Genomic DNA, 17,100 nt, shown 5'->3' on the forward strand with positions numbered 1-17,100 from the left:
TTCAATCATTTTCATGTCCACCTTCAACCACCAGCCATCACTCACCATTGCTTAAGCTATTTTGCAGTTTAGACCATAAATTACTGAGTTGAAAACTATAGTGTCGTTCTGCAGCCTTTTTTGGTCCAGGCTGGGCTCAAAAATTTGGGTCGACCTTGAACAAAACATTTAAACCCATATTTCATATTAGGCCAAGCTTTAACAGTTAGCAATACCTTGTCTAAGCCTGGGCCAAATCCGGCCTATGAGATATAGCATTCAGATTGAACTACCGGTAACATTATGAGTTTCTGGTCCATCCTTCATGGGGATGCAAAGAACAAAATTAACTAACTTTTGCCACTATAGAATGTTTGTTCAACTAAATAAGATAAAGATTGTCCTATAACTCTAGTTCCATTCAAGTTAAAACTTCTTCAGGCAAGATAATAGTAACATAATGCTAAAAGAACCAGCACAACCACCACAGCAGGAGCTGCCCACATCCAATAGTTCATCGACTTCTTACGTTTCAGGATGGCTTTTGGGAGTGAATCGGTTCTTTTGGTTCGATTCCTGTACCTACTAGTATTCTCCTTTGGTACTTTACCCTTCATTGAAACGGTAGCAGGAACAGGTGCATCAGTATTAATATCAACCTTCTCAGGTTCTGAATCTTTTGCCACAGCTTCAAGCAGTTCCTCAGAATTCACAGCATTTGTTGATCCTGCCGCCTTCTTCTTAGCTTTCTTTTCACGCTCCTGAAAAAAAAAGATCGAAAGAGTTTCAGTTTCAACCCACAAACAAATAACTGATAAAGCGAAACCAGATAAGGAAGTAAATGATTTCCTTGAGCTTCTTTTCAGCTTCCATTTGAGCTCTTCTAGCTGCTTTGGCTGCTGCTTTTTCGGCCAACTTCTTTTTTCTTTCCATGGCTTGCTTTGCTTTCGCAATTTCCTCTTCTCTCTTCAATTCTTTCAGTTTTGCTGCATCGACTTCCTTGTTCTTTTGCAATTTTCCAGATACCAATATTTCCTCTGCTACAACACTAATATCCGACAAAGGATTCAACTCCATTGCTATAGTCTCGGCATCTTTTGGGGCCTTTTTGGCTAGTTTAGTATCTGGTTGGGGACCTGATTTGGCCTCTTCCTTTGGTTGTCTTACACTAGGTCTCAGAATTGTTTCGGTTTCAGAATCCACTGGTTTCTCGGGTGCAACCAATGGTTTCTCATCAGGATTCCTTATCCGACCATCCCGACTCAATAGCCGACTGTCCAGGGATGGCAGAATTCTTTTCTCATAATCATCCCTGAAGGCTTTATTGCCATTCCAGAGAGCCATAAACTTCTCAACCTAAAAGGAATATAAAAGATAAGTGAGCGGCTAAATATAAAGCAAATGAGATACACTGGAAGTAACATTACCAAGCAGTCTCAACAAACCTCCGCAATTGATAACTCCTCAAGAGCCTTTATATCTTTCTGTGCAGCAAGCAGTTTGGCGTTGTGTACAATGGTACGGCTCTGGTAAAAGTGAGAATTCTGAAATTTTGAGAAAGAAAGTAATTAAAACGATTCATTAGTAACATCATGCGCAGGAATATTGGAAGTAGACATAATATGTATCATTTAATATCTTAAGTGACACTAGTTATTCATGCATAAATGAAAATGTTCAAACATGGTCAAGTATATACATGAAACAGATATCTTAAGAGTTGAAGCAAAGAAAAGGCGATACCCCCTGATCACTTTGTTTCCTCAGCTCCTGAATGTTTTCAAAAGCTTTGTCCCTCTTCAGGGTCACAGCTTTCAGCTCATTTTGTAAAGACTCGATTTTAGTCTCAGTTTCATCCAATTTATCTTTAATTTGCTTTTTTTTGGACCAGACTGCATGTTGCTCCTTCCTTACTCCATTCAAATCGACACCCATAAGCTACAATAAACAAATATAGCTTTGTTTTTTTAGTGTAACACAATGGTGCTCTATATTCACAGATAAAAAGAGGAGCAAACTCCGATGGATAAAGGCAGAAAATAAAATTTTCTTACTTTAACTTGATCTTGAATGTCTTCTTTCTGGCCTAATGAATCTTGAATCTTTGATCTCATTGCAGCATTAGCAATAACTTTCTCGCGGGTTCCCTCCAGGTGTTTGATTTCTTTAAGGATTCGCTTCTCCTCACTCAATGAGATGCTTTCATGTTGAATGCGATATTGCAAGCTATGGATCTGCAATTCATAAATTCCACTGAAGTGACTAAAGGAGAAAATGAAAAGCATTAAATGCAGCAGAAAACAATGAATAAATCTAAATGCAGTCAAAGTTTATAGAAGTATCATACAATAAAATCGAGCTCTTCCTCAGATGCACATAAACTAAGTCGATTATCAACATCTTTATTATTGCGAAGCTTGCCTAAAGCCTGCTGCAGTGGTTCTATTTCCCTTTTTTTCTCATCTAAAATCGTCTTAAATTGCTCAAAATCAACATTCAGTGCTCTCACTTGCGAAAGCATCTCTGATCGTTCTGCCTGCATTAACATAAAGATATTCACAATTTAGCCAACTGGCAGCGCCATTAATTTGTACTTCTTTCACAATTTTTCTCAAATTCTGAAGGCAAACACAACAATAACAAATCATTATACCAATAGCATATCTGTAAGTGTCATTACATTTCAAGGACATAATTTTCAAACATTCAAATAAATGCTTCCGGTTTAACTCCCCTACATTCATCGTATTACAATAAGCACACTGTAATGACATAATGATAGGGCTAATAATTATCTTAAACGTATGACAATTAATGGCTACCATGCAATACATCTAACTGAAATTAATAACTTTTCACTCACTCTTTTTGCTTTTAATTCATCGGTAAGCTTAAACCTGGCTTTATTCCACTTTTGTATCTCTTTATCAGCCTGATCAAGTTTGGCTTTTATAGCCGGATCTTCGTAGAAGCGATACCTAATAAAATGAAAAGAGTGGATCTGCTTAGGTGCAGGCCACTCGTCGACCACATCCTTCGGAAAGTGGGGATCGAATGCACCATTCTCTTCTTCCTTATCTGGTTCCTCACTATGTGAATCAACTTCAATGGGGTTATTATAAGTTGGATCCTTATCCAGTTTCCCATTTTCATGAAGAAATGATTTGTCTACTTCAGTCACTTTGTCAATAGACAATTGTGCCAGGTCTGAATCAACAATCTCAACACCCATTAAACACAAAATTGAGCTACCTGAAAACATCCAAAAGCAAAGATTATGATACCATGTCATATAACAACAAATATAAATATAAAATATTATTTCATTCATAAAATAAAAATTTTAAAACCAGACACCTGATAGACATGTATAAAACAATATATATTAAAAATAAATAAATTTTAAAGAACAGTGTAGCCAATACAATTTGAAATGGTGCAACCTAAAGCCATTCCTTTAGCTAGTATTCTCATTAATCAGATCAAAAGAGTGAACAAACAGTAGAATTGCAAAATTATATGTATATAGTCTAAATAAATGATCAACTATAATGGAGAAAACCAATAATCAGATAAAATCTAGATCAAAAACTAAATTATAAGTACATTAGCTCATGCTACAAGAAAAGATCAAGACTTTATCCATCAAGAAAATTAACATGCAAAATCATATGAAACTAATAGAAAAGAAAAAAAAACCCAGAAATTTACAAACATGAGATAAAATGAAAAGCAAAATACCCAGAAACAAAAACATGAAAAATGAAAGAAAAACTATATGATTAACCTTTTAGAGAGATTATTAAGAGGTGAGAGACCCTTTTTGTGGAGTAAAAGCGTGTAAAGAAAATACAGAAGAGGGTTTGGAAATGAAGGAGAAATGGGGTCAAATCTCAGTTTTGTTTCTCTCCAATTTCAGTTCTTCTTCATCACTAGAAAGAGAAACGTACGAAAAGGAAGGAATTTCTGAAAGGGAAAGATTTTAGCTTTATATTAATGCTTGTCTTCTAGAGAGAGAAATTAAACAGATTGAACTTTTTTAAGGTAATTCAAAAATAATAAATTGATTATGATTTTAAATACTGATTAGTATTTTAAAACATAAAAATATTTTTAAATATAAAAAATATTTTAACAAGGGAACTGGTTGGTCTTAAAAATAAGGCATAAATTATTTTATAATTTTTAAAATTTTTAATAGTATTATTCAATTGAACCGATCAAACTAGAATTATTATTTTATTTGTTTATTTTTTTAAAATATTAAAAAATTTACATCCGTTACAATATAGTCTATGTTCCATTTTATTTAAAATTTTAATATAATTTTATCATTTCAGTGTGTTTTAATTTATTTCGATAATTAATATAAAATTTTGACATTCTAAATCAATTTTAAATTTTTATATTAATTATTTTAATTCTTCCATAATTACATTTAAATGTATTGGTTATTAAATTAAATTGTTGAATTTAATTAGTAATTTGAAAATTTATATTTTACCTATAAATATATTTATATGAATGTAATTGAGATAAATTTATATGTACATATATAACTCTCTTTTTTACTAAAATAGTATATAATTGATAAGAAATTAAAATTACATTATATATTTATATGAAAAATTTCAAAAAAATGATAAATTTGAAATAGTACATCAAAACATATCAATATGTATCAATATTAAGATAAAAATGATATGTTCACCGATATAATACTAACTATTTTATTCATTGTATTCTCAAAAATAAATTAAGATTATAAAATTGACATGAAAAATAGTTTAAACATGTAAAGATAAAATAATTAAATCATAGTTGATTAAATGTTAACTCGATTAATATGAACATTGTTCGAGTTCGCTGAAGCACATTACCATCCTATTCATTGTGTTGAGGAGAAGTTATGGGTAATTTTAAATATTTTATCAAAAAGAGTAAATATGATTAAAACGTAATATTAAATGGTTTAAAATTAATAATAATAATAATTAGGGCATGAATAAAAATAAAAATAAGAAAGAAAAAGATAAAAATGAAAAACAGAAAAGTAAAAGAAGGAAATAAATCCAAATTAATAAGCTTGATTTTAGTAGAATTTTCCTTTTAACACGTGTTCTTTGCATGAATTTCAAATCTCTCACGAGAATGTCGAGTCGATGATTACGAGAGACATATCTGTTGAAAAGCAAAAGTACAATAATGCCCCCTATATTGTTTCGAATTCAATATCACACCCTTGTATTATGGTAATTTTATTTTTTTTGGAATGAAATCTTTGTAAAATTCTAATTTCTAAATTTGGGGTAGTTTTAGGATCATATCTATTTATATTTTCCTAATAAAAGAAGTGTAAAAATTATTTTCCAAATTTGGGTTCGGGTTTTGCTTAATAGAGTGAAAAGAAAATTAGAAAGGTCGGAATATTAAAGAGATGAAAAATAATTTTTTATCTTTTTATGGGTGTGCTTTATAGGAAGATGGAAAAAAGAGAAAAGAATGAAAGAAAATTTCTTTCTCGCCATAACTTGGTAGAATTAAAAATGAAAAGAAATAAAATAAAATATTTAAAAATACATAATTTTAAATTAAAATATACAATCTTTCTCATTTTCTTTCCTCTCGTTATTCTAATTTGAAAAGATTGATTTTTACGCATTAAAATGGAAAATAATCGTCCCTTCTATTTTCTTTTCTCTCACTTTTTTTTCCTTACCAAGTACATTCAAAATTTATTTTTTTCTCCACTTTTCCACTCTCTACTCTCTCCTCCCGTCCTTCCATTTTTCCACCCAACCAAACACGTCATTATTGCTCAAATTCTACTAAATACTAATAGGTTTAATGTAGATTTGAAATTAAGTCTTTACACTTTTATTAAAAGAAAACAAATTATCTAAAAGTAAATTGCAAAGAAAATTTTAAGGTAAACTAAATAGATAGTCACTCAACTATAACAATGTTTCTATTTTGACCTCCGAACTATAAAATATTTTATTTAGTCACCAATGTTTTTAAATTTTGATTTTTTGGTCACTTTACTATTAAATCATTAAACGAAGGCTAATGTGTCCTTTTATTGGCATAATTAAAGTTTAGCCCTCTAATATTTAGATATTTCATCAATTTAGTTCTAATTCTAAAAATATTTAATAAATTTAATGCTCAATATTTATATATTATGTCAGTTTAGTGCTAAACTTTGTTTAATCCTTAATTTCTTTGGATGAAGTGACAAAAAAAAAAGAGAGAGAAATGAAGAATAAATAGTAAAAAAAGCTTAATTTAATTAAATAATCAATCAAGGGTATTGCAAAATTAAAGGTTAGACTTTGAACACTCTCAACAAGTTTGGTTCAATGGAATGGATATTCTATTTTATCACCATCAATGTTTTACAATAAAACGGTTCTTTGGTTCATCGCATGAGTGATTTTTATAGAATTGATATTACAAAATCAATTTTTACGGTGTTATTGTAAATGTATTAAAGTGTATAACGGAATTTAAGTTTAAGTACTAATTAAATAAAAAATTAAGTTTATGTACTTTAATAAAAGGATAAACTACATTCAATGTCACTAAATTATTAATAAATTTATATTTTGATCGTTTAATTTCAAAAAGTTACAAAATGATTATTAAGTTTTAATTAAGTTACTTAACTATTTGAAAGTTTTATTTAGATCATTAGGGTTTTTTCTTTTTAAAGTCCAACTAGCAAGCTCCAGGTGACTATTCAAATATCAGTATGGTGGATCAATACCCATCAACAAGTTGAAGAACATACTTTAGATCCAAGTTGATTTAATAGTCAGTGCTGAAGATTAGAGAAGAAAGCTATTTGGATTTTGGTTTGTAGATTCATGACATTCAAAGCTATTATGAAAAAAATACTAGATTGTAAAGAGAAGGGGAATGAGAGCTTTTGATTGATGCAGACAATGTGAACAGAAAAAGTCAAACAACAACCGTTTTAGCTGTTTATTTACTTATTTTGCTTTGGTAATATACATATCAAATATTTATTAAGGTATATCTTCATGAGAAGACACTTATTTTGCTTTTGTAATATATATATATATATATATATATATATATATATATATAAAACAAATATTTGTTATTTTGTTTGATTAGGAAAAAAAAGACAAATTTTGGACAGGTTTCATTTTATTAATATTTATGGGGAGAAATAATTGTATGAAATTGTGATTCCACGTCATCCCTATCTCATTTCAATAGGAGAATAACAAATCAATTTTTTTCTTAATTTTCAGTATTTTTAATTAAATTACAATTTCATATAATCTCTTATCTATCGATGGGTATAACTTTAAATTGCGAACCTTTTGAATCATGAAATTACCTATAAAATGCCATTATATGACAATTGATTTAATTTTTTCTTCTGTTTATTATTTTATATATTTGTATGTAAAGTTTTAGAATGAAAATTTACAATGGCAAAGCTTACAACTTTTGTGTTGTTCGATTAAATGAATATCATGTGTGAATCGTTTTTTTATTGTTTTGTGATTATTTAACAAAATTATATGTTGTATAGTAATAAATATGTAACAATTATTCGATTTTACATATGAATAATAAATTGGTCTAAAGGAAGATTTATTGTTCGACATGTTTTTATTGTAAATGTTTTAATAATTATATTTTAAAAAAAATATTTTTATCCCTTTATAACCATTCGGCTAACCCATGTGTGATATTAAAATAAGAAAAATATTACTCTCTTTAAAGTCACTACTTTTTAGAGTTCTTTTGCAAGTGGCTTTAAAGAGAGTTTTTTTTTTTTAATTTCTCACATGGGTTAGCCATAGAGATGAAAAAAAACCTGAATTCGACAGGTTTCGAGTCGATCTGACTCGATAGAGTTGGGATACTTTTGTTGAAGTTGGGGGGTCAGTGCAAGTTAGGTTAATTTTTAAAAATAGTTGAGTTGAATCGGGGTCGAGTTTAGAATAAAACCGCCCACCTGCCTCAAGGCATTTACAAAATTACCATATATACATATATAATATTAATTAAATTAAAAATCCCTAAAATTTATCACTACTAGTCTCATTCTACCGTATCTATACTAGTGCCTTTTTATCTCTATAAGGTTATTCCCCTCACTTTCTATCTTAATTTAATAATTTATTAACGGAATTTTTATTCCTTTCTTTTTCTTTGTGTTATAATTGCAGCATATGTGTAAATATACATTAGCACACAACTCTGAAGATAAATTATTAAGCAAAACTAATAAGAAATAGTGCCAAAATCTTTCATTCTAGAAAAAAAAATTAATTAATCACAAATTTATAAAAAACCTAAAAATAAAATAAATAAAATCAGATCAGATCGGACCGGACCGGGCTAGATTGAAGTCAGGTATATTATTAATTTTCGGGTTTAGGTTTAGAGTGGGTTAAATTTTTTAAACTTGGGGTTGAGGTTGGAGCATGGCAGTAGAGCATCGAGTTGGATCAGGGCGGGTAAAAAACCGCCTTGCCACGCCCCATTGCAATCACTAGTTAGTTGATGTGTTATAAAGGGCTAACAATAATTTTTTTTTAAAATACATATATTTAAAATTTTCAGAGTTAGAACTAAATTGTCAAGTTTTGTAAATATTGAGGGATATATTTATTGAATTTTTTAAAACTAGAACTAAAATAACAACTTTTGTAAACATTGATGGCTAAATTTCTTGTTTTTTTTTTCTTTTTTTATATTTAGGATCAAATTGATAGAATGTGTAAACATTGGAGAGCTAATTTCGATACTAGACCAATAAAAAATGCTATATCAGCTCAAAGTGACTAAAATATCTAATTACGAAAACTTTAGTGATTAAATCAAAAAATTAATAGTTGAGTGACCAAAATAGAATGAAAGACATAGTTGGATGATCATATTTATAGTTTACCCATAAAAAAATAATTTTCAACATATTCCATGCCATTATTTAACAGAAAATTAAAAAAAGGAGTTAATTTGCACGTTTCAAAATATATAAAAGTTAATTTATCTATTTTTATTTAAAAAATCGAAATACAATCTACTCCTAAGTACATAGAATTTCCTAAAAACGTTTTACTTCAAGGGCGAAGCCAGAATAATTTTTTAGGGGGTCGAATGAAATTTTAATTTTTTATAATCTATATATTTATAATTTTTAAAGGATTAAATCAAATTTTTATAATTTTAGGGGCCAAAGTATAATTTTACCTTTACTAATTTAAAATTTTAATAATTTTAAAATACCTAAATAACAATTTTCCATTTTAAAGAACCCTAGATTCGCCTCTATTTTACCTCTATGGAACATGTCTAAGATCAAACATCCAAAAATTTTAATGCTTTTCATGTATTCGAAACTTCTTATTCCATACATATATTTTGAGATAAAAATATTAAACACATATTCTATAAAATTTGAAAAATACAAATCTCTTCTAATATCGCAACTAAAATTATATATTTTTAAATGTTTTTTTAAATATCAATACTGAGTAATTAATATTAGGTTCAGAAGCGGCGGCATGGACCCTAACCTCTAAAATGGAAATTTATGATTTAATCCCTTTAAAACCTGTAATTTTATATATTAATACATAATAAAATTTTATTTTAACCTTTCAAAATAATAAAATTTAAATTTAAATTTAATATTTTTAAAGAATATAAAATTATGAACTAATATAATAATAACAAAATTATATTTTAATTCTCATAAAATTTATAATTTAACTTCAATCTCTAAAAAAATTAATTTTACCTTTAATTGAGTAATAATTAAAATTTTTAATTAAAATGGAGTAAAACCAAATGTTTAAATAAAAGATAAGCTCTGGTAACAATATTTCACTATCAACAACACTCAAGCTTGAAAATCTATTTAACAAAAATCGAGCTTCTCACCTTTGGACCCATCTTATCCCAGCTTGCACTAATTTTGGCATTTTAAAAAACACATGTTTTAGAGCAACCAATAACTAGATGCCAAGCGGTATCTTCGTAATAATAAAATAGGAACATCCGCATTTGATTGCTCGCCGTCCGGACAGATTATCCACGTAAGATAAAATTGAATTCTTGTCCTAAAACCTCAGTTTTGTCTCGAGATCTTATTTACTTTACCAAAAAAACCTAAATAAATAAAATAAATAAAAAAATAATTAATTAATTAAATTAAATTAAAATTTCGTTTTCCACCAACCTAAACACAGTCACCATCAGAAAACAAACTCAAAACATTCAACAGAAAATTAAAGAAGAAAAACAGAAAATAAAAAAAGAGTTCAGAATTCATAAGAGGGACATACCCCTTTTTTTTTTTTTTTTTTGGTTAAAGGTAAGTATTTTAATCACTCGTCTTTTAGTAATACTTTTCCTTTCATTTTTTTGGGGGTTTGATTTAGGTCTGGAATTAAAATTCCTGTAAATAGAATTCTTTCATTTAAACTGTGATTACAATTTTGTTTTGGGGGAGGGGGTTGGGTCTTATCCGTTTCCCCCTCATTTCATGGATTTAACAAATTGGATGATATTGGTTTTTGAGATGAAGTTTCGTGAAATTCAGAACCGGTAACTTTCAATACCATTTCTTTTATGTTTCTATGTCTAATAATTATTATTGGTTGGGTTGATAGAATTCCTTCGCATTGGTTTCCGAGACCAAGTTTTCTGGAAAGGAATAATGGGTTATTGTTATTTTGAGGATTAATGTAGAGAAAGTTTTAATTCTTGCCACATTGTTTTAGCAGAATTCAATCACTTTGGTTAAAGGAGCATTTTTTTTTTTCATTTTAATCTGGCATTAAGTTTGTGTGTTGTCATGATTAGTGATTTTTTACTCAAAAATGGAGAATTGGGTCATTGGTTTTTGTTTATACAATCTGAAGTTCCTAAGTGCAAATATGGAAAAAGAAATATTTATAATCTTTGTTTAAAGTGTTTTAGAGAAAGAATTTTCTTACTTTTTCTTTTTTTCATTCTGTAACAGAAGTTAATCACACTGGTTTTTGTGAACAGTTTGGAAAGTGAAGAGCTTTGGAGAGCTGTGTTTTTGGTATATATGTTTGATTTTTAGCCAATATTCGTAGTACTCTTTGTTTAAAATGGAGAATTGTGTTATTGGCTCAGCTTCTGAATTGCCATAGCAAGAAAAATGTTCCAGTTTGTATAGGTTTTGGGAAGGAAAATATTGTGGATGGTTGAGTGAATGAGACTTTGAAAGGAAATGAGTGAGGAACTTGGGGTTGGATTTGAGATACAATGACTGGAGGGTCATTGGGTGTATGTATGTGGAGTTATGGGACATTGCCGGACATCAATGGTGTTATTCCTGGGGATGAAAAGTTTTTGCACTCTAAATCTTTGGCCAATGTACGAAAGAATTCAACCAAGATGTTTTCAGGTTTTAGAGAAAAGGAGAGGTCTCTCCCCTCTGTTTGGTGCCGGTGTCTTGGTTGTCGGAAGATTTCCATGCTGCTTCTGATTGCCTTTGCCCTTTTGGTCTTTGTCTTGGGTTCTTTAGCAGTGGACAAAGGTTTGTCCCTTTTTCTGTTATTCTTGGTTCTAGGTTCTAATTGGATTCTTGGATCTTGATTGGTAAAGCGTTAAGTTTTACTTGTACTTCTATTGGTAAAATAGGTACCAATGGCTCTCTTTAATATAATGACTTTGTGACTTTTATTTCTCAGCATGGTAATTTGATTGAAGCAATAATTATTCATATTTTCTGGTTTGTGTTTTGTATGATTGATGAACCAGAAACCATTAGTCTAAATGTTGATCAACAGATTGGAACTCTAAGCATGGTTCTTCCTTACGTGAATGGTGCCCCAAGCAATCCTGGAGCTTCATGGATCTTTGGCAAGAAGGATAAGCAGAACGATGAAAATTATTTAGTGGCAAACATTCTGAACGAAGACGAAGAAAATAGATTTCGAATTGTTGGTTCCAAAGGTGCAATTGTTTTACCATCAAACCATCCATGCACGAAGTTCACATTTCCTCCTCCGCCTCCACCTAATCTTAGACGGATTGGACCTCGCCGTAAGTTTCAGTTCATTCTTCTTGTTCTCATCATCAGAGTGACATTAAATATTGAAATTTGGCACTTGGATGTATTTTATTGATGTTTGTTTCTCACGAATGCATTGGAAGCAGTAGTTTGAGACAGTAGGAAACATGTTTGTTTAAGAATAGCATAATATATTACCAGAAAACCATTGGATTTTTATTTCTGTGCCTTTTCTTTTTAAGATCATAATTACTATTGCACCAAAATTAACTGATCCAAGCATAATCATAAGAATGAAATAACATTTTCTCATCTTGTAATAGTGTGTCAATTTGTTCATCCCTTTTATTATTGCTCGTCCCTTTTTCAGCATGTCCAGTATGTTATCTCCCTGTGGATCAGGCTATTGCTAGCATGCCAAGCTCCCCCTCAGCATCTCCAGTGCTTCAAAATTTGACATATGTTCACGATGAAAATCCAATAAAAACTGAACCACATGGGGGCTCTGACTTTGGTGGATATCCTTCTATAAAGCAGAGAAGCAATTCCTTTGATGTAAAAGAGTCAATGACAGTGCATTGCGGGTAGGTTTCACTCTCCTTCAGCATATTCTGTGCAGACATTTCAGGTTGATACTTGTGCAGTTCTCATGGCTTATATGGTGCATTTAAGTGATTCAATTAATAGTTTTTCTTCATAATATGCCCTATTCCTCTAGTTTCTTTTTAATATTAGATTTATATACTTTCTCTGTCAGATTTGTTAAGCGAAGTAAACCAGGCCTGCAGACTGGTTTTGATTTTGATGAGTCTGACCTTGCAGAGTTGCAGCAGTTCCATGACATCATTGTTGCATCGGCCATATTTGGTACTTTTAGGTGTTCAAGCTTCCACAAAAGCTTCTTGCTTTTATGCATGATTGATCCTTATCATTGCTTTATTTATTTTTCTCTAGGGAACTATGACGTAATACAACAGCCCAGGAACGTTAGTGAAGAAGCAAAGAAAAATATTCCTTTTTACATGTTTATTGATGAAGAAACGGAGGCATATATTAAGAACAAAAGTATTTTGGAAAGCAGTAAAAGGGTGGGATTGTGGAGAATTGTTGTTGTCCGCAATGTTCCTTACAGTGATGCAAGACGTAATGGGAAGGTTAGCACACTTCAGTTTGGTTAGTTTGCACTTTGATTATATATATGTGTGTGTGTATTTATGTATGTATGTATATACACACTTCTGATCACTACTTGGAATTTTGGCAATCTGATTCATGTTTGAGCATTCATGAGATCATTGAAACTTAGATTAGATATTTATTTCTTTTTCCTTTTTTCTTATATCAACAATATTAAATTCTGAATACATATGCAAGAAAGTAGGAATCACTATTGTTGAGTTCATTAAATCATTTTGCTTTTTGTGTATAACTTTACAATCTATTGCCTGGAATGTAAAGGCAGATTTTGCAATTTGATTCATTTGTATTCTTTTTTTCTCTAGGGTCTAGGCTACTAGAACCTTAACATTCATCGTGTCTTAGTGTATTTCATTTTGCAGTTTGCTGTTATATGTGTTTCAGTTTTGTTTGGTTGTAATAGATAAACTGGAAGACGCGCATATCTTTAGGTGCAGAGATGCCTTCATAATTTTTGAAACTAGTACAAGTAAACGTAATTTGAAAGTTAGTCCCTTACAGTTTTAGCAACAATGGTGAACTTGTCCTATGGTAGTTGAATTCACTTTCAATTTCAGAGACTGGATTTCTTCTTGTAAAGCTTTTTGGACACTGCCAGAGCAAGGATGAGAAGATAAGAGGTGGGGGAGGGGATCGGGTTGTTGATTCTCATTTTTGTCTCTGTTTTTCTTCTTCAAAATGGACATAAAATTTTTTACTTAAATTCAGAACAAGTGTCATGACTAGGTTGTTCTTTGGTGACATTTCAGGAATAACTGGTGATTAATCCTTATCAGAAATTTCATAGGTTATCTACACTTAAAGGATGCTGAGTCTTTTTTACCTCGCATGTATTTATGGCAGGTCCCGAAGCTTTTATTACATAGAATCTTCCCCAATGTTCGCTACTCTATATGGATTGATGGAAAGCTCCAGCTAGTTGTGGATCCTTACCAGATTCTTGAGAAGTAACCTTCATTTTGTGATTATATTTATATGCCACTGATTTTTAGAATTGGTTCTTAAATTAGATTATATGATTTCCTTTTTTTCATATGTACTGCATCTCTTAGTTATTATGAAACACCATGGCTCATTGTCATTCAAGAATATTAACCAAAGTTTTGCTACATAGCTACTTAAGTATAACCATCACTGTGGTTTAATACTCTGTGTTAGTACAACGAGAGCATCTACAATGCAATCTCAAAATTATGGTATCATATGTTTGTGATGCTATGGGAATGAACAGTTTGCTTCATCTTGTATTTGATATAAAGTCTTCATTAACCAAAAAGTTATGCGACTTTTGCTAGATATATATCTTTGAACACTTGTAAATGTTTGACATTATGATTTCTTGGGTTATACTTTTGATTTAAGTATGGCAGAGAGAAAAGGCAGTACAACCCGAGGACTTAATTAGGAAAACTTGGTCCTCTATAAAGCTTTTGTAACTTAGTGAAGATGGCCTCCGGTTAGGCATAGTGATTTGTGGCAAGCATGCTTTAAAGTTGTCTTTAGATTTGGGGGTATAATTTAACTTTTTTTTTTCCCATTATCTTATTTGGTCATTTTTCTTCTTAGATTCTTGTGGCGCCAAAATGCTAATTTTGCAATCTCAAGACACTACAGACGGTTTGATGTCTTTGTAGAGGCTGAAGCAAATAAAGCTGCTGGAAAATATGATAATTCCTCGATTGACGAGCAGGTGGGTTTTTATAAACAAGAGGGTTTGACACCATATTCTGAGGCCAAGTTTCCTATAACCAGTGGTACGTACGGTATTTTAGGCAATTACTAATATGCACACACCTTTTCCTTCTAAGGTATTTCAACCATTTCTCTATTAAAAATTCTAGCCTTTTGGTGTGTGACTGATTTCTTCAGATGTTCCCGAAGGTTGTGTACTCATAAAGGAACATATTCCGATCACAAATCTGTTTACCTGCCTGTGGTTCAATGAAGTTGATCGTTTTACATCGAGGGACCAGTTAAGTTTTGCGATAGTAAGAGATAAAATAATGGCAAAAGTTGATTGGAATATCAATATGTTCTTGGATTGTGAAAGACGCAATTTTGTCATACAGGTATAAATATATCTCTCTCTCTTTATTCAATATTGGCATATTAACTTGATAGGATTATGAATCTGGGGTGTTAAAACTGATTTTTTATGTTTTATTTTAACCCTCTAAAATAGCTTTTTGGTTATAACAGCAACATCTATAGTTACGAAGGGTGTTCTTTACTATATTAGTTCTCCATAACAACATATGGACTAAATTTTTAAGTAAAATTATAGCTATTTCATATAAGCAAGCGTATTAATTATCTTTTATTAAATAAAAATAATTTTAATTGAAACTAATCTTCAATGAGTGGAATTAAAGATCTCAATTCAATAAACTATTAAGTCCTCTAATTAAATACTCTACTATGAATTTGGAACATCATAAATTTATAAATTGATTATTTGAATTTAGTAACTCATGATAAATTAATTAATTTAATTTGATAACTCATTGATTAATTGAACTTGTTAGATTTATGAACTTTATAATTAATCATGTGAAAGATTGTAAAATAAAAGATGCATTAAAGTTATAATACATGCACCTGTTATATGTTTTTTAATTTTGTTTTGATTCTACTTTCTTTCTTTCTTTCGTTTTTAAATATAATTTTTACTTTCTTTAGTTGATGGAAATTCACGATATAGAATAACAACATGCTGTTATAGGTGTATAACAGCCACCTTTATATAGCAGGCAAAATCTTAGCAGACAAATGAGTTTGTTGTAGAGAGGGCTGACTGTATACTGTTATTCCAATTTTTTTTCAAGAGCTTTTGCAAAGAAGATTAAAGAAGAAGACATGTTTCAATTATCTTGCTATGTCAAAAGTCATTTTATTAGTGCTTAATTAAAAAATTGAGGCTTTTGATTGGATATGACAAACATTCTCGATATGTACGTGCTTGGATGTAGGTGCAAGTAATCTTCTTGAGTGATTTTTTCTTTTTTCTTAACAGACATACCATAGAGATTTATTGGAGCAAATGCCTCCACCAGTTGCTACTGTGAGTCGACGCCCTCCTGGTTTGCCTAGTATGCGTGTAAGAACACCAGGGAAGAGGGTTACCAGATGGAGATCCAGTTCAAGGCGTCACCGTAAGGCTGCTGGTGGTAATAGAGATCAGTTTCTTTTAAGTACTTTCTGAGCCAAAAGGAAGAGGGGGGGGGGGGGGGAGGCAATGTAGCTTTCTTGTTTTCGTTTTTCTTGAACAAAATCAAATTGTTTCTGATCGTCATCACGGAGTAGTTATAGTTAGATGATTCTAGGATCATTTAAAGAGTAAATTGGCACTTCTTTTGTCTGAAATTTTGATATCTATTCTTTAATTGTTATACATCCTGATTGAACTTAATCATAAAAGCTGCTGTCATTTTCCTTGTATCTTTTGCATTCAACCTTGTTTGCCACTTCTTTGGGGGTCAAGCCTTGCAATAATTTTCCATCTTGAACCCAAGGTTATACATTTGGTTGCAAGTGGAGAATAGAAAATGGGATGCAAATGATGAGATTTGTTGGACACTCGGAATCAAGGTGTCATCATTTGCACTTGATTGTAATATTATGATTGTTTTGAAGGAAGTGAATTAAGAGTCTCCATAAGGCAGATTTTGATAATCTCTTGCTCATGCTAATATGCTGATAGACCATTGTAGAGTTTCCTGTAAAAGCCAGGCATAAATCTTGTCCATTTTAGTCTATTCTCTCATTCACATGATCTAAAGGGAGGTATATGACTAACATTTGATAAATTTACAAGGACTTCGGCCCAAAGTGGAAATCTTTATCCTTTTAAGGTTTCAGCATGATTTAGGCCATTGTTTTCGGAA

General features: G+C 30.7%; 2 protein-coding genes across 5 annotated transcripts; one reads left to right on the forward strand and one right to left on the reverse strand.

Moving 5' to 3' along the window:
• Positions 1–216: 216 nt before the first annotated feature.
• LOC108457691 (proton pump-interactor 1-like) lies at positions 217–4,019 on the reverse strand. Its single transcript, XM_053027691.1, has 8 exons — positions 3,767–4,019; positions 2,843–3,231; positions 2,327–2,515; positions 2,034–2,213; positions 1,723–1,917; positions 1,425–1,523; positions 831–1,335; positions 217–742 (listed from the first exon to the last, which is right to left on the reverse strand). The coding sequence occupies exons 2-8, from the start codon at positions 3,209–3,211 to the stop codon at positions 417–419; spliced, it is 1,863 nt and encodes a 620-aa protein (XP_052883651.1). The 5' UTR covers positions 3,212–3,231; positions 3,767–4,019; the 3' UTR covers positions 217–416.
• Positions 4,020–10,188: 6,169 nt separating this feature from the next.
• Positions 10,189–16,888, forward strand: LOC108458791 (probable hexosyltransferase MUCI70). 4 transcript variants are annotated; one of them, XM_053027877.1, is made up of 10 exons: positions 10,189–10,345; positions 10,997–11,542; positions 11,767–12,051; positions 12,390–12,603; positions 12,777–12,886; positions 12,974–13,173; positions 14,060–14,163; positions 14,783–14,970; positions 15,086–15,285; positions 16,230–16,888. In XM_053027877.1, the coding sequence occupies exons 2-10, from the start codon at positions 11,269–11,271 to the stop codon at positions 16,416–16,418; spliced, it is 1,764 nt and encodes a 587-aa protein (XP_052883837.1). In that variant the 5' UTR covers positions 10,189–10,345; positions 10,997–11,268; the 3' UTR covers positions 16,419–16,888. The 4 variants fall into 4 exon arrangements, with proteins under 4 accessions (XP_052883837.1, XP_052883840.1, XP_052883838.1 ...); XM_053027880.1 differs by having other exon boundaries at positions 11,000–11,542; XM_053027878.1 differs by having other exon boundaries at positions 11,026–11,542.
• The last annotated feature ends 212 nt before the right edge of the window (positions 16,889–17,100 follow it).

This window comes from Gossypium arboreum, chromosome 5 (genome assembly GCF_025698485.1).
Source record: "Gossypium arboreum isolate Shixiya-1 chromosome 5, ASM2569848v2, whole genome shotgun sequence".
In the NCBI taxonomy this organism is placed as follows: Eukaryota; Viridiplantae; Streptophyta; class Magnoliopsida; order Malvales; family Malvaceae; genus Gossypium; species Gossypium arboreum.